The 25,297-nt window shown below is 40.1% G+C and overlaps 1 protein-coding gene across 8 annotated transcripts in view; it reads right to left on the minus strand.

The window, feature by feature from the left end:
* Positions 1 to 25,297, minus strand: part of ARHGAP5 (Rho GTPase activating protein 5) — a 92,725-nt gene that overhangs the window by 19,441 nt on the left and 47,987 nt on the right. For 4 of the 8 annotated variants that reach the window (XM_070053777.1, XM_070053776.1, XM_051822155.2 and 1 more), the window contains exon 3: positions 23,267 to 23,414. The exons of 2 other annotated variants lie outside the window; for them this stretch is intronic. In XM_070053777.1, coding sequence (XP_069909878.1) covers positions 23,267 to 23,414 — 148 coding nt within the window. The remainder of the gene's footprint in view (positions 1 to 23,266; positions 23,415 to 25,297) is intronic. 2 more of the 8 variants (XM_070053778.1, XM_051822156.2) reach the window with 1 other exon arrangement.

The raw sequence follows: 25,297 nt of genomic DNA on the forward strand, positions 1-25,297 counted from the left end.
CGGCCATTGCAGCCAACTGGGCAGTGAACCAGCGGATGGAAGACTTCTCTGTTTCTCCTTCTCTCTGTGTAACTCTGACTTTCAAATAAATAAATAAATAAATAAATAAATAAGGGAGGGAGGGGACATAAAAAAATGATAAAATCTTCCATGTTCATGGATTGGGAGAATGGATATCATCGAAATGTCCGTACTATTCAAAAGCAAGTAGATTCAATGAAATCCCAATCAAAATACCAAAGACATTTTTCTCAGATCTATAAAAAATGAGGCTAAAATTCATATGTTAACATAAGAGACCCGGAATAGCTAAAGCAATCTTATACAACAAAAACAAAGCCGGAGGCATCACAATACCTGATTTCTAGACATACTACAGAGCAGTTATAATCAAAACAACCTGGTCCTGGCACAAAAACAGATGTATGGATCAATGAAACAGAACAGAAACTCCAGAAATCAATCCACACGTCTACAACCAACTTATCTTTGACAAAGGAGCTAAAATCAATCCCTGGAGCAAGGACAGTCTGTTCAACAAATAATGCTGGGAAAACCGGATCTCCGAGTGCTGAAGTATGAGACTGGACCCCTACCTTACACAAAAAAACACTCAAAATAGATCAAAGACATAAATCTATGACCCGAAACCATCATATTACTAGAGAACAATTGGAGAAACTCTGCAAGACATTGGCATAGGCTAAGACTTCTTGGAAAAGACCCAAGAAGCACAGGTAATCAAAACCAAAATTGACAAATGGAATTACATCAAGCTGAGAAGTTTCTGTATTGAAAAAGAAACGCTCAGCAAAGTGAAGAGACAAATGACAGAATGGGAGAAATAATTTGCAAACTACACAACTGATGAAGGGTTAACATCCAGAATCTATAAAGAGCTCAAGAAATTCAACAACAACAAAACAAACAATCCAGTGAAGAAATGGGCACAGGACTTGAACAGGCATTTTTCAAGAGAGGAAATTCAAATGGCCAATAGATATTTGAAACAATGCTCAGGATCACTAACCAACAGGGAAATGCGAATCAAAACCACAATGAGGTTTCACCTCACCCCAGTTAGAATGGCTTTTATATAGAAATCAACAAGCAACAAATGCTGGTGAAATGTGAGGAAAAAGGCACCCTAATCCACTGTTGGTGGGAATGTAAACTGGTATAGCCACTGTGGAAGACAGTATGGAGGTACCTCAGAAATCTGAATATAGACATCCCATACGATCCAACCATTCCACTCCTGGGAATTTACCCAAACCAAAGAAATGAGCATATGAGTTATCTGTATCCCCATGTTCAATCAATATGGAATCAACGCACATGTCCATCAAATGCTGTTGACTGGATAAATTATGGCATATACATTATAGAGTATTACTCAGCTGTAAAAAATAAAAAAAGGCAAAAAGAAATCCTGTCATTTGCAACAAAATGGATGCAATTGGAAACCATTATACTAAGTGAAATAACCCAGTCCCCAAAAGACAGATAACATGTTTTTCCTGATCTGATGTAACTAACAGAGTATCTAAAATGTAATATATTGGGGGCCAGCGCTGTGGCATAGCAGGTAAAGTTGCCACCTGTGGTGCTGGCATCCCATGTGGGCACAAGTTCGAATCCCAGCTGTTCCACTTCTGGTCCAGCTCTCTGCTGTGGCCTGGGAAAGCAGTAGAAGATGGCTCAAGTCCTTGGCCCCTACACTGGTGTGGGAGACCCAGAAGAAGCTCCTGGCTCCAGGCTTCAGATCAGCGCAGCTCCGGCCATGGCGGCCGATTGGGGAGTGAACCAAAGGATGGGAGATATTTCTCTCTGCCTCTACCTCTCCTTCTCTGTGTAACTCTGACTTTCAAATAAAAAAAATGTAATGTATTGGAGTAAAATGGACATTCTGAGATGCGGTGACTGTTTACAACCCTTGTCTCTTCTGTTGAGAAATAGTGTTTTTTTTTTTTTCTTTACACTACTTGTTGAACTCTTTTACTAAGTGTAGGATTAACTTTATAATCATTAAGTAAACTTAAAGTAGATCTTTGTAAAAATTAAGAGTGGGAATGGGAGAGGGAGGAGGAAGAAGGGTTGGAGCATGGGCAGGAGGGAGGGTAGGGTGAGGAGTATCACTATGTTCCTAAATCTGTATATACGAAATACATGAAACTTTTAAAACTTACATAAAATTAAATAAATAAAAATGGAAAATATCAAATGCTGACGAAGATGGAGAAACTGGAATCTGTTTACACTGCTGGTGGAAATGTGAAATGGTATAACTGTTGTGGGTAACAGCTTGGTGTTTCCTCTAAAAGCTAATAAACACAATATTAATTCCACTCCTAGGCATACAGCCTACAGAACTAAAAACAAGTATTCAAACAAATGTTTGCACATGAATGATCATAGTCTATAGCACTATAACAACCTAAAATGGAAACAACCCAGGAACTCATCAATGGATGAATGGATGAATTAAATATTGTAAAGCATACATTGAGATATATATTGATAACATGCTATAGTGAGGACAATTCTCAAAATGCTAAGAGCCAGACATAAAAGGTGACATTTTGTGATGTCAGTATATTCAATATTCACAATAGGAAAATCCAGAGGCAGACTGGTGGTTGCCAGGACTGAGGGAGATGGTGAGTGAGAAGTAGCTGGTTGCCAGGACTGAGGGAGATGGTGAGTGAGAAGTAGCTTTGTCACAGGTATAAGGTTTCCTTTTGGGGAGATAAAATATTTTGAAACAGAGGTAATGATTACAAAAGATGAGATATAGACATACTAAATATGTCACTGAATTGTACACCTTTTAAAATGGTTAGTTTTGTATTTCATATGAATTGTACTTCAAAAAATTTTTAAAAGCTCACATGGAAAAACCACAAGAATTTAGAGTATACATGCTTTTTAAAGCTAAATTCTATACAAAAGGTATTCGCGTAAATGATAGTACTAAGACAAAATCGTACTTCAAGAACACTGCACAAAGCAATACACATTTAAGTACATATTTATAAATTTTCAAAAATTCAATGATTATTTGATTATTAATTTGGCAAAGTACATGCTGACTATCCTTATACTCATCACATTCCTTTTTTAGAAACTTGGAACTGAGATTCAAAGATACCTAGTTAGGCTCAGTCTGTGGTTAGGGGCAGGTTAATTTGTCTGTGACACCACCATCTTATATCAGGGTGCCAGTTCAAGTAGCAGCTGCTATGCTTTCAATTCAGCTCCCTACTAATGTGCCAGTCCTATCCCTGGCTATTATGGCTATTTGGGGAGTGAACCATCAGATGTTAAATCTCTCTCTACTTTTTGTCTCTCCTTTGTCATTCTGCCTTTCAAATAAACAAAAAAATTAATTGTTAAATAAATAAAAAAAAAAACACCTTAGACCTAAAAATCTAGGACCTGTAAACAGACAAATCAGTCTAAAATTGAAGAGTAACAAAGGAAATATTGCTTGGGTTTAGCTCCCAAGTTTAGCTGCTATGGGCTTCTTTAAGAGACCTTCATTCAAGTTAAATGTGTTTTTTTTGGCTCTTGGTTTTAATGCAAGAAAATAACTTACAAAAAGAAAGCCTGAAGTCCTCGACTATGGACTAGTCAATTCAGTATTTTTAAGTAAGAGCCACACTTGATAGTGAGGAGACAACTGGATTGGAAAGAACATAAATGGGGTATAATAGATATTAATGCTGCAGAGACTCAGTAAAACAGATTTAAGACAAATACTGAAAAATTGGTGATTAATACTACACAGGCAGAATGGGTGAAGATGTGAGATTTAATGAGATATCTGAACCTTGGCAACTAGAAAAATCAAACTTGCAATATCAGAAAAAGGATAATCAAGAGAAGGAAGCAGTTTGGGAAAAAGATGAAATGCACTTCAATATTGTTAAGCTGAAGACATCACATCCAAGCTGAACATTTCTGGTAGTCATTCTTATAAATGTGATGGCCCAGGTCCAAAAGAAAACAGAAATCACACATACACACACACACACATAAATGACACCAACACTAAAGATGGCAGATGGCTATAAACTACTGAAACTACTTAAGATGTACTTAGAAATGGCAAAGACGGGGCTGGGGTTGTAGCACAACTGGTTAAGCCACTGCCTGTGATGCCAGCATCCCATGTAAGTGGGAGTTCAAATCCATCTCTCTGCTATTACACCTGGGAAAACAGTGGAAGTGCTTGGGTCCCTGCCTAACACATACAAGATCTGGATGGCTTTACATGCTCCTGGGTTTGACCTTGCCCAGCCCTGGCCATTGTGGCCATTTGGGGAATGAAGCAGTGGATGGAAGATCTCTCTCTCCCTCTCCCTATACTTTTGCCTTTCAAATAAATTTTTAAAAACTGGTAAGAGATATTAATGTGTGAAGACATAGGTTTTGATTTGAAATGTGCTGTTTCATAATTAAATGCCAGTTATTTTGAGTTTTAAAACACTTAAAATAAGTATGTTCATGCTGTTTTCAATGATGTATTACTAATGGAACTTCACTCAAATGAACTGAGATTTCTCATGTGCTACAATGCTGACAGGAATGAAGCAACAACAATGGAACAAGAACTTTTAGTAGTGAAACGTGACTTTTCAGGCACAAAGACATTAAAGCAATAGCAAGACTGAGGGTAATTTTTTTTCACTATCAAAAATAAGTTTTCAGTTTCACAGGGCAAGGAGAACACAATACATTACTACGTTCTAGCATAGCTCTCCAATGTTTCATTGTTCTTATTACATATGATTAAAAGTTCACAAATTAAATGTTTTTATTCCATTATCAAAATAACTAAAACAAGAGGCTTTATTTAAATGTAAGGAGGCAAGCTTGGAAATGTGACATGATCTCCAGGTCACAAAGCAAACAAACTAGGATCATGAGTTTGTCAACAGTGTAGATATTTTTGAAATGTCTTCCATTAATTTTACATAGGTAGGTGGTTTCTTCTCTATCTGCTTTTCTTCACTGGATTTGGGAAAGCAATTTATCTAGACTTTTTTCCTTGAAAACAGAATGTAAATACATAAAAATATATAAAAGGATCCTTGCCAGGAAAACGTTTAAAGACCCACCATTCAAGAAATGGGGGGAGGGAGGGGAGCGTGGCGCTGTGGCGCAGTGGGTTAACACCCTGGTCTGAAGCACCAGCATCCCATATGGGCACTGGTTCGAGACCTGGCTGCTCCACTTCCAATCCGGTTCTCTGTTATGGCCTGGGAAAGCAGTAAAAGATGGCCCAAGACCTTGTCCAGCTCTCTGCTGTGGCCCGGGAAGGCAGTGGAGGATGGCCCAAGTGCTTGGGCCTTGCACTTGCATGGGAGACCAGGAGGAAACACCCGGCTCTTGGCTTTGGGATCAGCACAGCACACCGGCTGTAGCGGCTATTTGGGGAGTGAACCAATGGAAGGAAGACCTTTCTCTCTCACTGTCTAACTCTGCCAGTCAAAAAAATAAAAATAAAAAAGCCTAGAATTCCAAAACCAACATAAAATATCCTTAAGTAACATACATTTTGTGCTTCTTACTGTGATGCACTGAGAAGGATACCTCAGCCCTATGCAGAATTCCAGCAAAAAAAAAAAAAAAAAAAGTTTAAAATGAATCTCAGCATGAATTAGGTAAATACAATTTAGAATCAGTTTTCAAAAAAAAATTAGCTAACAATCTTTAAAAAATAAAACTGACATGAACACACATGAAGAGAAGTAAACTATTCCAGATTAAAGAACACTAAACAGAAATGTTGTGGTGCAGTGGATTAAGCCACTGTTTGGGATGCACCCCCATACCAGAGTGCCTAGGTCAAGTCACAGCTATTCCATGCTTTCAATCCACTATTTTGCTAATGCACCTGGAAGGCCGAGAATGACAGCCCAAGTACTTGGGTTCCTGTCACATAGAGGGAAATCCAGATGGAATTCCAGACCCCTGGTTTCCTCCTGGCTCAGCCTTGGCAGTTGAGTGCATCTGATGAGTGAACCAGCAGATGGAAGATCTCTATTTATCTCTTTTTCTGTCATTCTGCCTGTCAAATAAATTTAACTTAAAACACTAACAACAACAACACTAAAGAAGCATTACAAGAAGTATAACGCTGGCCGGCGCCGCGGCTCACTAGGCTAATCCTCCGCCTTGCGGCGCCGGCACACCGGGTTCTAGTCCCGGTCGGAGCGCCGGATTCTGTTCTGGTTGCCCCTCTTCCAGGCCAGCTCTCTGCTGTGGCCTGGGAGTGCAGTGGAGGATGGCCCAGGTGCTTGGGCCCTGTACCCCATGGGAGACCAGGAGAAGCACCTGGCTCCTGCCATCGGATCAGTGCGGTGTGCTGGCCGCAGCGGCCATTGGAGGGTGAACCAACGGCAAAAGGAAGACCTTTCTCTCTGTTTCTCTCACTGTCCACTCTGCCTGTCAAAAAAAAAAAAAAAAAAAAAAAAAAAAAAAAAAAAAGAAGAAGAAGTATAATGCATGGTCTTTGAGCTGGTCTAAATATGCTTTAAGTTGACACTCTCCTTATTCTTGCATGTAACTTAGTGGTAAAGTGTCGTCACATCTGCAAATTAATCTCAAACTGTTCAGTCAAAAGAAGTCTGGAGAAGAAATGGTGTGACAAAATGTAACTAGTCAATCTATGATGCTCAGTCACACTATTCTTTTAGTATTTCTGAAGGTTCAACAATTTTCAAAAATGTGAGAAAAGAAAAAAATGGTTATTCAGAAAAGCAACAATCCTTTATGAGAACAAGGGAACAAACAAACTGAGGAGAGGATAAGAAACACAAAATGATGACTTTAGATCTGTGGTTGTATACTTAAAGTGAAATGCATGGTTTATGTTTTTATACTGGTTTTATAGTTGGTCTTTATACTGGTATTATGTTTCATACTGCTCCAGAAACAGAATAAGCAGAAAATTCAATCAAAGCTGAAGTTTTACCCAGTGAATAAAACTGTCGGAGCTGAAAAGGTATTCTAGGGAGGGAATATAAGTATGGATGGAGAAATATCCATCCATTCAACACAGCCTAACAACATAAGACAGAACAAACAACAGAGTGATATTCAATGAAAATATCAGAGTGATGAACAATGTGAGAGCTCTTTAAAACACCAAGTGAGAAGGCAAATTTAAAAAGACTGTATTTAAAATTTTTATTTATATTCACAATAAAACAAAGACTGATTCATCCCATTTACATCAATTATTTCACCCTTCATCGGTGTTGGAACAATACATAATTTTCAGCCCAACACAGAGAGACTCCCATAAGCATTTGTCTTTCCAACTCATTTTTACCAGAACTACATCTATCTGCCAAGGTAAGAGAATTTCTATTTCTTTCTAATTCACCTGTAACAGTGGGACATTCCAGATTAAACAAAAGCATATGCAAATAAACATTCTGAACAGAGAATACCACCTCGCCCATCTAGAATTTTGTCATCTTATCACATAATCTATCATAACTGGAAAAAAAGGGGAACAAATGGATCATTAACAGCCAAAGATATCACAAAGCCCTTCCACTAAAATACAGTATTTCATTTATAGGAAGAATACAGGTTTTCCCACAGATTACTTTTTCTTTAGTTTTTTTTAATTTATTATTCTATTTACCTTAACCAAAAGGACAATTTAAGCTAACACTGCAATATGTTTACCTCACAGATTAGAAAATGTAAACTAGAAAAGGAAAATGAGATTAGAAACAGCAGGAGGTATAATCACAACAACCAGGAAGCTGAAGAAGTATAAAATGTTGAAAAAAAAAAATCTCAAAAAAAGTCTCTAACACAGAAATGCCTCAATAGATTCTAAAGACAGCACAACCTTAAAATCTGAGACTGCTGTCATTAAAACACCATTATAGGCCCAGTCTTATCTATGGTGTGATCTATACCCTGACAACGTCTTAGGCTCTAGGCCGCACCCCCCCAATTGCTGGAAGCCAGGTAGCCACAAGGCCCAACCACAGGTGTCAGCCACACCCCCATCCTAATGGGATTCACTGCTCCTACTTCCCTGCCCGCCCCCTAAAAAGTTTTAAAGGAACCTGTTCTCTGTCTCTCTCTCTCTCATGTTCTCCTTCTCCCTCTTCCTTCTTCACCTCTTCCCTCCAGTCTGTAGGGTTTTCCCCAATTAACTCCCTTAAAAAAAAAAGCCATTATAAAGGAGGCAATACATCATGATTTTCTATTTTAGGTAACTGCCTGACATTAAAGCCAGACAAAGACACCACAAGATGCAACAGACCAGTATCCTTTCCAAATACAGATGCAAAAATCCTCAACAGAATACTAGCAAACTAAATCCAATGGCACATTAAAAGGGTTATATACCATGAACAAGTGAGATTTGTTCAGAAATGTAAGGGTAGTTCAACACAAGAGAAGTCAGGCAACGTAACACGTCAGTAGAACGAGAAAGAGAAATCACATTATCTCCAATGACACAAAAATCACTTAACAAAACCCAACAGCTTCTCATGATTTAAAAAACAAAAAACAAAAAACAAAAAAAAAACCCTCAACAAGCTAGGAATAAATATATTATGTGTTGAATAGTGTTTCTCAAAAAGTATGTTGAAGTCTTAACCCCTAATAATTAAAAACATGACCTAATTTGGAAATGGAGTTCTTGCAGAAATATTTGGTTAAAGTAATATGATGTCATACTGAAGCAGGTTGAGTCCAAGACCTGTATGTGTGCATATAAAAAAAGATACACACACATGCGCACATAAAATCAATAACAACAGCCAAAGAAAGAGATGGGAGTGATACTTAAACTGAAGTGCAGGACAAGGAACAGCAAGAATTGACAGCTTCCACTAGAAGCAAGGGAGGGGCAAGAATTCTACCTAGAGTTTGAGAAGCAACACAAGCCTGCTGACACCTTGATTTCAGACTTACAGTCTTCAGAACTGTGAGAAAGTAATTTTCTGTTTTTTAAGATATTGAGTGTGTAGGACTTTGTTGACAGCCCCCAGGAAACTAACATAGGAAGGAACCTCCTCAACATGATAAAGAGCATTTATGAAAAACCCACAGCTAATATACTCAATGTGAAAGAATGAGCTTTCTCTTAAGATAGGGAACAAGACCAGGGGGGCTGCTTTTATAACCTCAATTCAACAATGCACTAAAAATTCAAGCCAGAACAATTAAACAACACAAAGAAATAGGTTATTTGAACCGTAGATAAGTAGGTATCCGTTCCCCCAGGAAACACACACACACACACACAAACCCTAACAGAGCTTACCCAACAGTTCAATGAAGTCACAGGATACATAACACACAAAAATCAGTTTTATACACCAGCATAAACATTCCAAAGCTGAAATTAAGAAAATAATTTCCATTTGCAGCAGCATCTGATGGTCAAGGAATAAACTAAGCCAAAGCAAGATTTGTATGCAGGAAATTACAAGAGTTGAAAGAAATTAAATAAGACCTACATAATTAGAAGAAATGCAGCATCCATGATTTGGATGGCATGGTTATGATGGCAATACTTCCAAAATAACCTACAGATTAAATGATGTCCCCACTAAAACATGATGGCTAGAATTAAAATATACATACACGCAAGCATTGGCAAATACTTGGAGAAATGTGGTATGTCAAACAGTGCTGCTGGGAACATAAAACGGAGTATTTGCATGGAAAATAGTTCCACAGTTCCTCAAAAAGCCAAACACAGAATTACCGTGGGAGGACCTATCACTTCACTCCTAGGTACGTACTCCCAAAGAACTGAAACAGGTACCTGAATGAATACTTATACTTGAACGTTGATAGCAGGACTACCAACAAACCGAAAGGTGGAAACAACTTGAATGTCCACAGAATGATAAATATACAAAAATGTGATATATCCACATAATAATACATGCTATTAACAAAGATGAATATCAAAACGTTATGTTGAAACAAAGAAGACAAATAGAAGGTCATGCATTCTATGATACCATTTATATGAAATACTCAGAATGAATCAATTCAGACAGAAAGCAGATTGGTGACTGCCAAGGGGTGGAGTAACAAGAGAATAAGAAGTTACAGCTTTTTGGGTACAAAATTTTCTTTGAAGCATTTCTTTGAAAATGCTCTGGAATTAGATGAGTAGTATTATAAAACATTGTGAATATAACACTTAATATCAAAACTGCACACTTCAAAAATGGTTTTATATGTGAAATTTTCTCAATAAAAAACAATAAAAATCATTCACAATGCTTAGAACCATGTTTCTTTCTTGTTAACATTTTTCTTCTCTCGAGTCTTTTAGGGATTCTCTCGTTTACACAGCCTGGTTACACTGTGAACTTATCCTTTCACTCTATATGCTGGCCCTGAATTACATGAACATAGAGCTTACATTAATACTTACACAGAGACAATTACCAACATTGTATCTAAATGGCTCCATAGCCATTTGTGCAACTGTATCTTGAATTCTAATATGGGTATCATACAGGTATCTTAAAAAATATTTTTAATTTTTATTCACTTGAAAGGCAGAAGGGGGGTGAGGTGGAAACAGACATACATCTTCTATCCATGCATTCATTTTCCAAATGCTACTAACAGCTAGGCTGAAACAAGGAGTCTTCATCCATCACCTCTTGCTATCCAGGGTGTACATTACCAGGAAGCTGGATCAGAAGCAGACACAGGAGTACTCAGGCACTCCAATGTGGGACGTCAGTGTCCCAAGCAGCAACTTAACCCCTGTGACAAATGCCCACAAACTGGTACCTTAAAACTTAACATGTTCAGGACAGGCGCTGTGGCACAGTGGATAAAGCTGCCACTTGCGGCGCTGGCATCCCATATGGGTGCCAGTTTGAGTCCTGGCTGCTCCACTTCCCTGCTAATGTGCCTGAGAAAGTAGTAGAGGATGGCCCAAGTAATTGGGCCACTGCATCCCTGTGGGAGAACCAGAGGATGCTCCTGGCTCCTGCTTTGGCCTGGTCCAACCCCTGCCTTTGTAGCCGTTTGGGGAGTGAACCAGCAGATGGAAGACTTCTCTCTCTGTAACTCTGCCTTTCAAATAAACAAAATAAATTTTTAAAAAATGTTGAAACTATGAATTCATTATGAAGCTAGCAAATCTGCTTTCAGCTATTAACTTTTTCATTCATTGAAAAGGCATTTTTCACTTGCCATGGGACTCCAAATCCCATTAAGTTGGCAGGTACCATGCCATCTTAAAAAAGTGATAAATTTAAGTTCATAACTGATCATAAAGATAGGATTAAGTGTCAAAGAGATCACATGAATAAGACCAAGTGTCTGCTAATAATAATTGATAGAATTAAAAAGGAGGGAACAATCCAACATGGAAAGCAGGACACTCAGAATGACAAATGCCCTGAACAGCACTCTGGCCTCAGAATCAGCCCTTAAAGCATTCAAATCTGGCTAAAAAGTCCATTAGAGCATTTCAGGCATGGAAAGCCAAGAAACTGTGGCAAAAAATGACCTAAATTAAAGATCTCTGTGAGATCCCAGTGCAAAGAAGGGGCCAAAGAAGAAGGTACCTTTCTCTGAAGGGAGGCGAGAATTTCCACTTTGATTATGGCCTTGTCTAAATAAGGCTGGAGTTTGTGGACTCAAAGAGGCTTCCATAGCCTTTGCAGCTCATGACAAGAGCCTCGAGTGATCACTGATGTCATAAATAAGAATGTTAATTGTTAAATCAACAACAGGAGTCACTGTGCACTTGCTCCCCATATAGGACCTCTGTCCTTAATGAACTGTACTATGAGAATTAACAGTAAAAATAGTCTTCAAACAGTACTTTATACTTTGTATGTTTAAGTGGGTGCAAACTGTTGAAATCTTTACTTAGTATAGAGTTAATCTTTTGTATATAAAGATAATTAAAAATGAATCTTAATGAAGAATGGGATGGAAGAGGGAGTAGGAGGTGGGATGGTTTGGGGGTGGGAGGGTGGGTATGGGGGGGGAAGGACTGCTATAATCCAAAAGTTGTACTTATGAAATTTAAATTTATTAAATAAAAGCTTTCTATTTAAAAAAAAAAAAAGCATTTTTCAGTCGAAGTTACCATCCTAATTAACTCTCAAAAGAAGCATAGGGATCCCTTCCTTTTTAGTCTCTCTCTTCCCGTACCCCTTTTTACCTTCTTTCAATTTATGCTAATACTCATCAGTGAGGGTAGGCATTGTGATACAAAGTACTAAGCCACTGCTTGGGGTACACCCTTGATGGGGGGTTCTCAGTTACTCTGACACCAGCTTGCTGCTTATGTGCCTGGTAAAGCAGCAGATGATGGCTTTAGTGATTGAGTCCCTGCTACCCACATGGGAGATTCTAATGGAGTTCCTGGCTTCCACTAGGCCCAGCTCTAGCTATTTCAGGCATTTGGGAAGTGAACCAGTGGATAGATCTCTGTCACTCTGCCTTTCAAATAAACATTTTAAAAAACATCCAAGGGTTATATCCTAACTGTGACAGCAAAACTTATTATGCAGTACTATTATAAAAATAGAAAATTTTTACTATAAAGGATTAACTGCTATGGAAATTACACTCCTAGAGTTAACAATTAAAAACTGAAAAAATTATATGAAGCAAATTTTGAGGCACTTAACAGGCAGCTCAAAATTATTATCTACCAGGAAATGAATGAAATGAGGCAAGTTATCTGAATGCCCTAATTAAAGTGCCTGGAGAGTCTTCTGGTGGTAGTGAAGGGGAATTGAATCCCAACACACCAGAGATATCTACCAGAGCTGAAGTGATACAGACAGGAATTCAAAAAGACTGAGAATGCTCAAATTCAGGGGGAGGAGCATTCAAATGAGATGACTGATTATAACAGTAACAAAAATACCAATCATCTGTTTTACATCTAAAAATCTAAAAAGACCAAAATATAATTTACATAATATATGCAATATATTTATAACACACTGAATCTTTACTATAAAATGGCTGTATTAGTCTACATGCAAAGTTGTAAATTGAACTCTTAAAAAACTGAAAATAAAACAGGTTAGCAATTTTAAAATCCATAATAAAATCCAGAAATATAAGACATTTACAGAATATTTCATCTAACAGCTGCAGAACTCACAAGCTTCTTCTCATTAGTACATGCAACACTCTCTAGGACAGACTATACATTAGGCCACAAAACAAGCCTCCACAAATTCAAAAACTTTGAAATCACAGCAAGTATTTTTCTGATCAGATGGAGTAAAACCAGAAATCAACAAGAACTTCAGAAACTGTACAAATACATGGAAATTAAATATCATTCTCTTAAATAACCAATGGGTGAATTAAGAAGTTAAAAAGGAAATTTAGACTTTCTTCAAATAAAAATTAAAATAAAACATACTAAAACCTTTGAGATATAGCAAAAGGAAAGCCAAAAGGGAAGTTTACAGCAGGAAAAGAGAGAGGGAAGAAGAGTTTATATAAACAATCTAGTAATGCAACTCATGGAACTAGAAAAACAACAAATCCAAAATAAGTGGAAGGAAAGAAATTACAAAGACCACAGCAAAGAGACTTTAAAAATACAAAAGACCAATGAAATGAAGAGTATAGTTTTTAGAAAGGTTAAAGAAAATTGATAAACCTTTTGGTAGCTTTGGGATCCTCAAGAATGTGAAGGCCCACACTTCTGGGAATGGAGAGTACCGATCCGCACTTCAAGGAACCAAAAGTCCTTGTCAAGGTTCCCACAGATGCCTAAAGGTCAACCAATGAGGATCAGACCTGCCTCAACCTTTAACCCCCATGCCCTGTATCTATAAAAGAAGCCCTCCCAACCTCTGATGCGGGATTTCCCCGGACCCCCGCTTTGTTGGGACTGCGCCTCAAGAACCTTCCAATAAAAGCTTGTGAATTAATTGATTCATCTGACTGGGAAGATTTGTTACGCATTGGACACCTTGCAGATGGTGCCGAAACCTGGGAGCTGAGGGTGCGCACCTCCCTTTTCCGGGTTCGAGGCCCCCCCCCCAACCTGTCCGGTGCCCCAGGCTGACTACGGACCACGCTCAACTGACTGTAAGTAACTCCTCCCCTGCTCTAACTCCCTCCTCTGGGTTGGCCCAGTCTCTGTGATCTCCCTCCAGATTTTCCGAGTCATGCGCATGCCGGCCCCGTTCCCATTTAGCCTCCCAGAGGCTGTGGAGATGTCCTACTACTGGCTTGGCCCAGTAGAAGACTGACCTCTTATCCGTCTACTGAAGTCTGGTACAAGGGTACGCCTTGCCCCAATTCCAGTAGATCCCAGGCTGCCGGGGAGACCATGGGATCTGGTCGATCCGGAGGGTGAGACTCAAAATGCCCCCTGGCCTGCCTCCTAAAAATTCAGACAAACTGGGACTGGCCCAGGACCTAGGGAGTAAATGCCTAGTTTTCTACTCAACCTAGGCATAGCCAAATTATGTACTGGACAACAGATACAACTTCTGCTGCAGGGAGAGAAAATGGTCAGAGGTCCCATATGTCCAGGCTTTTTGGGACCTCTGCTCCCATCCTACTCTCTTCTCCCCTACTCTCCTCTCTGCTTCACAGCCCAGGTCTTGCTGGCTAAGATCAGGACCCAACCTCCTAAGGACGCCTCTTCTGTGTTACTGCTGAACTCTCTACCCTCCACCTTTTCAGACCCTCTTGAGTTCTTGGGGACCCTGCAGCTAGCCAGGAACCTCCTGCCCACATACGCGCATTCTGCCGCCCCTCTGCCATGTTCTGTTCCACCCCTTGAAACCGGTCCTTCATCTAACCCTACTTTCACCATAACCTGCGATGAACCCCTTTCCTCATTACCCATGACCGGCACCCAGGTGATATCACCGTCGCCCATAAGCGCATGCACGCAGTCACATGACCAGAAGCCCCGAAACCTCCTCCCACTTTGAGAGCTGGCTGGGGCTGAGGGTATTGTGCATGTCCATGTTCCGTTCATGCTACAAGACCTTGCACAGGTCGAGGAAAGACTAGGGTTCTTTTCAGAAAATTCAACTAGGTTCATAAAAGAGTTTAAATACCTTTCTCAAACATACGACCTCACCTGGAAAGACATTGATATTATCCTTTCCTCCTCTCTCACTTCCGAGGAACAGGTACAGTTCCGACAGGCTGCCCGAGATGAGGCAGACAAGGCCCGATGAACTGATCCCACTCTCCCACCAGGAGCCCAGGCGGTACCAGAGGTGGAGCCAGGATGGGACTACCAGGAAGGACAGGCGGGAAGAAAAAACATGGCCAATATGATCATATACTTATTGACCGGCATGCACACTGTCTCCCACAAGCTGGTCAATTCTGATAGACTTTGAGAGGTCACCCAGGACCCGGGAGAAAACCTGGCTCTTTTTTTTTTTTTTTCATTTTCGATTCTCTTTATATACAGATCAGTTTAGCATACATTAAGTAAAGATTTCAACAGTTTGCTCCCACACAGAAACATAAAGTGAAAAATACTGTTTGAGTACTAGTTATAGCATTAAATCTCAATGTACAGCACACTAAGGACAGAGATCCTACATGAGGAGTAAGTGCACAGTGACTCCTGTTGTTGACTTAACAAATTGACACTCTTGTTTATGGCATCAGTAATCACCCTAGGCTCTTGTCATGAGCTGCCAAGGCTATGGAAGCCCCCTGAGTTCACTGACTCTGATCATTTTTAGACAAGGCCATAGTCAAAGTGGAAGCACTCTCCTCCCTTCACAGAAAGGTACCTCCTTCTTTGATGACCTGTTCTTTCCACTGGGATCTCACTCACAGAGATCTTTCATTTAGGTCCCCCTCCCCCCGCCAAGAGTTTCTTGGCTTTCCATGCCTGAAATACTCTCATGGGCTTTTCAGCCGGATCCGCATGCCTTAAGGGCTGATTCTGAGGCCAGAGTGCTGTTTAGGACATCTACCATTCTATGGGTCTGCTGTGTATCTCACTTCCCATGTTGGATCGTTCTCTCCCTTTTTTATTCTATCAGCTAGTATTTGAAGACACTAGTCTTGTTTATGTGATCCCTTTGGTTCTTAGTCTTATCATTATGATCAATTGTGAACAGAAATTGATCACTGGGACTAGTGAGATGGCATTGATACATGCCACCTTGATGGGATTGAACTGGAATCCCCTGGTATGTTTCTAACTCTACCGTTTGAGGTAAGTCAGCTACTTGGCTCTTTTTTTAAACAGGATCATCGAGGCCCTAAGTTCACCAAACTGGATCCTCATTCCCCCTCAGGGGCGACGATTTGGGCCTCTCATTTCATTTCCCAGTCCGCCCCCGACATCAGAAAAAAACTAGAAAGGGTGGAGGATGGTCCAGAGACCCCCATTAGAGATCTTGTAAAGATAGCTTTCAAGGTCTATAATACTCCCGAAGAGGCAGCTGAGAGGCACAACAGGCCAGGATGCAGAAAAAGGTTACCCTCCAGAGTCAGGCCCTGGTGGCAGTCATCAAACCCCCAATGGCCAGTCTCTCCCACAAAGGTCAACCCTTGGGTGTGGGATTTGTCAACACCAGTGGTGGCTACTCACCACCAGACAGCCCTTATTAAACTCCAGGAGGGCATTCCGTACCCTAACTGACCCCAATTCCCCATCTGTGAAACTCACAGACGTGGCCTTAAACCCATCATTGACAGGCTCCTCCAACAAAATCTAACACCCGCTAACTCCCCTTGTAACACGCCCATATTCCCAGTATGAAAACCGTCGGGTGAGTATAGACTAGTCCAAGACCTCTTCCTGGTCAATGCCACAGTTATCCCTATCAACCTGGTAGTGCCTAATCCCTATACACTGCCATCACACGTTCCCCCCAAAACCTCCCACTTCACGGTACTAGATGAGAGAACATCACCACAATTCCGATGCTCCTTCGCTCGATTAGCAGCAATCCAGGTAACTGTCCGCCGTGGTGGAGTTTGCAGACATGACTGCTTTGGCAAATCCCCTGGATCAAAGGTCTGTATGACACTGACCACTCACTGGGGCTATAGTGCCGGGGGAAGGGCACCAGGACTTTAATCAATGACAGGAGGTTGCTAGGGTTAAGGAGGTCTCAAGGACTTGGGAGAAAATTTGTCACAAATAACCACTCAGTGGCAACCCTTGCCACCTCTCCCAGAGACCCAGCCCACCTCGCCTCCCATGCCCTGACAGGCTTTCACATATCTCTTCTATCTACCAGCTCCTCAACTCTTCTGATAACTCTATGGATGATGGTTGCTGGATTTGCTCCACCCTGTTGCCTTCCTTCACAACTATCGAAGTCCCGACAAATTCTGCTCCTGGACCCACCGATGAGACAACTTTTCCATTACTTACTAATCTCCCTCACCCAAAAAACCTACACCAGTGCTTCAATCTAACCTCATCATTACCTACTGATCCACTATCCCCCAACCCTTTTTTTTCAACTCCACTCTCTATAATTCCATGACCCCTATAAAGCTGGGAGACTGCTTAACCGGAGGTCACTTCCTCCAGTGCAGGAGCTCCCTATTCCGCTGTCTACCTCCTAATGCAACTGATATCTGTATTCCTGTAATTGTTCTCCCACAGGTATCCGTGGTGCCCCAAAACCAGTCTCTCCTGATACCAGTGCTGCAAAATGCCCGTGCTAAAAGGGACATAATTATCCTTCCCTTTCTAGCAGCAGTAGGTGTTCTAACGGGAGTGGGGACAGGAGTAGCTAGCCTGGCGTATGGTACTACCCAGATACAGCAACTGGCAAACCCCTTAAATACGGAGCTACAACATGCTGCAGCCTCCATTATAAAACTGCAAGACCAGACTGACTCCCTGGCTGATGCAGCCTTTCAAAACAGAAGGGCATTAGACCTCTTACTAGCAGAAAAAGGGGGAACATGCATATTTCTGGGGGAACAGTGCTGCTTTTTTACTAACAAATCTGGAGTGGTCAGAAACATGGCACAACAACTTAAGGAATGCATTGCCAAATGACAACAGGAGTACCAGGGACAACAAGGATGGGATCTGTTTTCCTTTTTTCTCCCTTGGGTACTCCCAACCCTGGGACCCATAGTAACTGTAGGGATAATTGTAATGATTGCTCCTTGTCCTCTCAGACTCAGAAAGATCGAATCCAGGAAGCCTCCAGAGTAGTGGTCAACCAGATGCTTCTTCATCCATACATGCCTGTCCCTGCAGAGCCTCAAGATACTCCCAGCAGGCCCCTGTAGACCTGAGATACTCATCGTCGCCCCTTTTCCTAGAATCAAAAGGTCAGGATGGTAGCTTTGGGATCCACAAGAAGAGAAGACCAAACTTCTGAGAATGGAGAGTCCTGACCTGCACTTCCAGGAACCAAAAGTCCTTGTCAAGGTCCCCACAGGTGCCTAAAGGTCAACCAATGAGGATCAGACCTGCCTCAACCTTTAACCCCCATGCCCTGTATCTATAAAAGAAGCCCTCCCAACCTCTGATGTGGGACTTCCCCGGACCCCTGCTTTGTTGGGACTGCGCTGCAAGAACCTCGCCCGCCCAGGGGTGGAATTCCAATAAAAGCTTGTGAATTAATTGATTCATCTGACTGGGAAGATTTGTTATGCCTCGGACACCTTCCACCTTTACCTAGAATAACCAAGAAAAAGAACCTAAGACTCAAATTAAAAAAATAAAACAAAGATGAAACAGGAAACATTACAATTTAGATAACACAGAATACAATGGATCATTAGGGCCTATTGAACTTAGGAGAAAAGAAAATCTCAGTAAGTGGAGCTGAGAAAACTGGACATCCACATGCAAATTAAGGAAAGTGGACCTCTTACCATATACAAAACCAACTAATGGGTCAAAGACTTAAATATAAGACATGAAACTATGAAACTACCAGAAAAAAAATGATACACTTCAGGACATTGGTATGAATAAAGAATTTTTTGGATATGACAACCAAAAAACACACAACAAAAACAAAAATTGACAAATGGGATTACGCCTACAAAAGAACTTCTGTACAACAAAGGAAACCATCAACTAAGTAAAGACATGATCTACAGATTTGGAGGAAATATTTGTAACTGTTCATCCAAGAAGAGATTTTCAGAATATTTGTTTATAAGGAACTCAAACAACAGCAAAAAGAAAAAATCCAATTAAAAATGGGCACATGATGTTAATAATTCTCACAAAATATACAAATGGTCAAGCATATGAAAAATGTTTAAGGTCATTATCATCAGGGAAATAAAAATGAACTACAATGAAGTATCATCTCACTCCTGTTAGAACAGCTATTATCAAAAAGACAAAAAATGACAAATGCTAGTGAGCATACCCTGAAAGGGTACCTCATATACCACTGGTGGGAATATAAATTAACATAGCCACTCTGGAAAACAGCATGGAAGTTTCTTGAAAACCTAGAAATAGAACCACCAAATAATCCAGCAATCCTACTACTGAGTATATAACCAAAGGAACCAAAATCAGTATGCTAAAGAGACACTTATACTCTTATGTTTATTGCAGCACTATTCACCCCAACCAAAACAGAGACTCAGTCTAGGTGTCCATTAACAGACAAATGAAAAGAAAATGTGGTGTCTGTCTATACATACACATAAACAAATACTTTTTCCATAAAAAGGAATGAAATTATGTCATCATACCAACTTGGATGGAACTGAAGGACATCATGTTAAACAAGTCAGGCAGGGAAAAACAAGTTAACTGTGTATTTTCATTTATACTCCTTTGTGGAATCTAAAAAGTTCATCTTGAAGTATAAAACAGAACAGTGGTTATGAGGACTTAAGAAGAATATGATGTATTGAGGGACAGATGGATAGGATGGGTAATGGGCATATGGATATAACTGGATAGGAAGAATGACATAATGTTCTACAATACAGTAGACAAACTAGTGGGTGACATTAATTATTTCACAATACCTCATAGAGAGATTTTGAATATTCTGAAGAAATTATGTCTCAAGTGACAGAAATATCAATTGCTCTAATCTAATAATTACACAGTATATACATGTGTATATACATGTATACATACACAGATGTATGTACACATGCATATAATACACATATTATACACCTAACATATCTGTATAATTACTCTGGATCGAAAAAAATGTTTTGGGGAAATATACTACAATGACAACAACAAACAGAATTGGCTTATCTTTTTTCCTATTCTTGTGGTCTTATGGTACTCACTATATTTCTACATAAGCACTTAAAATATATATTAATTATCTATACTGGCCTGAACTAATGGAGCTGTGTTAAGAATTGGCCTAGAGAGGCTGGCATTACAGCACACAGATTAGGCAGCTCCTTCTGACAGAGGCTTCCCATATTTGAATGCAAACTTGCGTTTCTACTGTTCTGTTTCTGATCCAGTTTCCAGCTAATACACCTGAGAAGGCAGTGGAAGATGGCCCAAGTACCTGGGCTCCTGCCACCAATATGGGAGAACTGGATGGCATTATGGGCTTCTGGCTTTGGTATTAACCAGACTTGGCTTTTTTTTTTTTTTTTTTTTTTTGACAGGCAGAGTGGACAGTGAGAGAGACAGAGAGAAAGGTCTTCCTTTGCCGTTGGTTCACCCTCCAATGGCCGCCGCGGCCGGCGCACCGCGCTGATCCGATGGCAGGAGCCAGGATCCAGGTGCTTTTCCTGGTCTCCCATGGGGTGCAGGACCCAAGCACCTGGGCCATCCTCCACTGCACTCCCGGGCCACAGCAGAGAGCTGGCCTGGAAGAGGGGCAACCGGGACAGAATCCGGCGCCCCAACCGGGACTAGAACCTGGTGTGCTGGCGCCGCTAGGCGGAGGATTAGCCTAGTGAGCCGCGGCGCCGGCCAGACTTGGCTCTTACAGTTATTTGGGGGAGTGAACCAGTGGATGGACAATCTTTCCTTCAGTGTCTCCCTGTCACTCTGCCTTTCAAATAAATAATTAAAAAAAAAAAAAAGTTGGACTAGAATTGCATCATTATCTTAGACTTGGAACTCATGCAGTTTCTTCAGAAACTACAAAAATATTTAAGAAATGAAAACTTTAAATCATAATAAATACACAGAATGCTGATCCAACTTTATTTTAGTATTTTTCAATCACTATTTTATTATTTTTCAATAAGGAAAAGTACTTTCCCATTGTTCAGTTTTATCCATAAAGCCATCACACAAGTATTACTTAAAAAAATGAAAAGAATTCTTGGGGCCAGCACTGTGGTATAGCAGGTAAAGGCACTGCCTGCAGTGCCAGCATCCCATATAGGAGCCAGTTCGAATCCTAGCTGCTCCACTTCTGATCCAGCTCTCTGCTAAAGCCTGGGAAAGCAGTAGAAGATGGCTCAAGTCCTAGGGCTCCTGCACCCATGTGGGAGACCCAGAAGAAGCTCCTGGCTCCTGGCTGTGGATCGGCCCAGCTCCAGCAGTTGCAGCCATTTGGGGAATGAACCAGAGGGGATGGAAGACCTCTCTCTCTCTCTCTCTCTCTTCTCCTCCCTTCTTCTCCCTCTCCCCCCTCCCTCTCTGCCTCTCTCTCCCTCTCTCTCTCTGCCTCTCTGTAACTCCGTCTTTCAAATAAATAAATAAATAAATCTTTTTAAAAAAGAGAATTCTTGGGACCAGTGATGTGGCACAGTGGGTTAAGCCACGACAACACAGATATTCAGTAGGGGCAATGAACAGTGCGTGTAACTGCTCCAGTTCCAATCCAGCTCCCTAATGCACCTGGGAAAGCAGCAGAGGATGACCCAAATCGCTGGGCCCCCTGCACCCACATGGGAGACCCAGATGAAGCTCCTGGCTCCTGCCTTCAGCCTGGCCCAGACCCAGCTCTTGAAGGCATTTGGGGAGTAAACCAGCAGATGGAAGACCTCTCTCTCCCTCTCTGTCTCTCCCTCTTTCTGTAACTGTACCTTTCAAAAAATAAATCGTTGTGAGAAAAGAATTATTAAATCCAAAGCAGGGAGTTAATATTAAAATAATTTTTGAATTTCTACTATGGTAAAATTAGAAATAAGAACATTGAAAAGAAACTCACCTAATATATATTTTTCAAGTATTTGTTGAAGAAAAAAATGTTTAAAGGCATATCCAAATGCAGCTCTATAAATTATCACACATGACCCAAAGCGGGAAGATAAATGCCAATTTCAACTGCAATACATATGTATAATGTATTTCTTGACTTCCTAACCCCAAATATTCAGTCAGCATTCTTCACTAAATAGACAACTCAACAAGTACAGAACTTGGTTGATAATCAGACTAAATGGTAAAATACACATAAGTAAAAATAAGCAGGAAATTTCAGATACGACATGAGTATCATAGTTTTCTTTTCCCCAAACAATGCTTAAATATCAGATGAGCCTGTTAAGAACAAATAAGGCTGTAACTAAGCCCCTATTTTCAAACCTCTAATATCTGTACTTGTGTCCATTTTGAATGTACTCAAACACAACAAAATTTTCTATTTTCCACTTCTGACTGGTCCAACTCTTAATTTTAGCATTTTACAGTAGACAAAGTACAAACAGGCTTTTGGTCTTAAAATGGTGCAGTTATATATACATTTCTTTAGAAATACAACTCAAACCATACAAATCATGTCAGACTGTAACTGGTGAATAGTAACATCACAAATATGAAGGTTCTTCATGAAGTTCATGGAAAACGCACATTATGAAAAAACTACATGGACTCACAAATTTTTTATATCAAAATGAACATTTCTTAATTCCATTTTCCATAAACTTTTTGAAGTCACCTCACAGAAGATGTATAACTAGTGCTGCAAGTTTTATTTTAAAAAGTATAAAATACTACAAATAAATAGTATTTTAAAATACTGAAAACTTTAAAATCACTGATTCAAATACTTGTAATCTCTTGATTAAAGATAATGTTATAATCAAGTTATTTCAAACTCTAGAATAAGTTTTAACATTTTAGCATTCAACTTAGCCATTGATAAGGTTAAAGAGAAGTCCAACAAAAGCATTAGTCATCACTAGTCAACAATAAAACGTCTTTCAAATATCAGCTATTTGCCTTAAGAATTGATACTCAAGATAATCAATCCTTAAATGGCAACATTACTTACAACCCTTTCAAAATTTAGCTTTAACAAATTACAAACATTTGACAAACTGTCGGCCTAGCAAAAGCGAAACCTTAAATAAAATCTCTTGTGTCAATACTCTATCCTACCTGTATCTTCAATAAATTCCACACATTTTTCAACAAATAGTGGTATGGGCTTCTCAGCTGTAACCAGATCCTGGAGGGGCATCCCAAAGTAATTACTTTCCCAATTTCTACGTGTTGGTGGATTGAAGTTCTTAGTTTTCTTTTTCTGCTATAAGAAAACACATTCAAGTTAAAACTGTTAAAATAATTTCTTTCAAAAGATGAGTATTAAGCAGTGTAAATACACACTATGGATCAAAAGAAATATTTGAAAGACATATCCAACCTCATGTCCACCAATATAAGGGACTCATTAAATTCTGCTAGAAGCAGCAACAGCAATGGTAAGTAATGACCTATTCAGTTTCAGTGTGGTTTGTTATTTTTATTTGTTCTTAGGGGCAGATTCAAATGAAGATTTTGTATATACCTATTTTTGTAAGAACACAATAGAGGTTTAATTACTGAATTAACAATGAAGCTAAGTAACTCCATGAACTTTTAGCCCCACCATTTCCTCCTTAGTTTTCTAATTTCTTCCTATCAATAGCCTCTATTTCTTTAAATTCAATCTGGCATTAGAGAGAAAATGGTTTTTAACCAGAAAGTTAGCATCTCAAAGACCTAACAAAGTACTGTCAGGAATCAAACTGTTAAGGAGATTCTGATTCCATCTTTGTGAAGTAAGATGTATCAAGTTATCTCCATCAATTACTTTACTGGGCATACTTAGCCAAGAATCTCTGAAGTATAGGAAGATAAGTTTTCAGAAATTCAAAGAGGATGTCAGAGCACTTTTACTGACAGGCCTGTTTCCTAGTTTGCTCTACCAACAGAAAAACACAAAAGTTATAAGAAAATCTAGCTAGCTAGTCCTAACTGTTGCAATCAACTCTTAAGAAATGCTTTTTTGTACTGGCCTTTTAAAAGCAATTGATCAAAACTTTCAGATGACTGAAAAAGAAAAAGCAAAGTCTAAACTTCATTGAGGCAACCTGCATATTAATTGAAATTGGAGGATTGAGACAAGCAAGTACAATAGATTCTCTGGCTTAAGCTCAAAAATCTCTCCCAAGGTCCACAAAGTTTTAAGGGCAAGTTATTTAATTCTGCAGTTACACTAAGATTCTGTGCTAGTAATCTAATATAATGAAAACCTAAGTAGATTACAACAAGAAATTGCTGGCCAACTCTAAAGAGATACTTTAAATATTAACAAAGAGCTGCTCTCAGTCCAGTTATAATCTTGTATATGAGTGTCAAAGAAGTTATGTGATTTGCTGCCCTTTTTTTTTTTTACTAATGACACTACTACAAAAAAATTCTATGCAGAAAAATAATCTGATTATAGACACGTTTATGTTAGGTTCTATGATGAACAATGGTATGTACAATTCCTTTTTTCTGTGATTTTAAGATTTACTTATTTGAAAGGTAGAATTACAGAGAGGGAGACACAGAGAGACAGAGGGAAAGAAATCATCCTTCTGCTGGCTCACTTGCCATATGGCACACAGGTGGAAACCAGGAACCAGGAGCTTCATCTGGGTCTCCCAGAATAGGGGCAGGGGCCCAAGCACTTGGACTATCTTTCACTGCTTTTCCAGTCACATCATCAGGGAGCTGAATCTGAAATGGAGCAGCTGCCACTCATACAGAGATGTCAGCATAGCAGGTGGTGGCCCAATCTACCTCACTATAATGCCAGCCCCAGCAATAGCCCCCCCCCCTCTTTTTTTTTTACAGGCAGAGTGGACAGTGAGAGAGAGAGACAGAGAGAAAAGCCTTCCTTTGCCGTTGGTTCACCCTCCAATGGCCGCTGCGGCCGGCACACCGCGCTGATCCGATGGCAGGAGCCAGGTGCTTATCTTGGTCTCCCACGGGGTGCAGGGCCCAAGCACTTGGGCCATCCTCCACTGCACTCCCGGGCCACAGCAGAGAGCTGGCCTGGAAGAGGGGCAACCGGGACAGAATCTGGCACCCCGACCAGGACTAGAACCCGGTGTGCCGGCGCCTCAGGCAGAGGATTAGCCTAGCGAGCCGCGGTGCCGG

The sequence above is a fragment of the Oryctolagus cuniculus genome, chromosome 12 (genome assembly GCF_964237555.1).
Source record: "Oryctolagus cuniculus chromosome 12, mOryCun1.1, whole genome shotgun sequence".
Lineage (NCBI taxonomy): Eukaryota > Metazoa > Chordata > Mammalia > Lagomorpha > Leporidae > Oryctolagus > Oryctolagus cuniculus.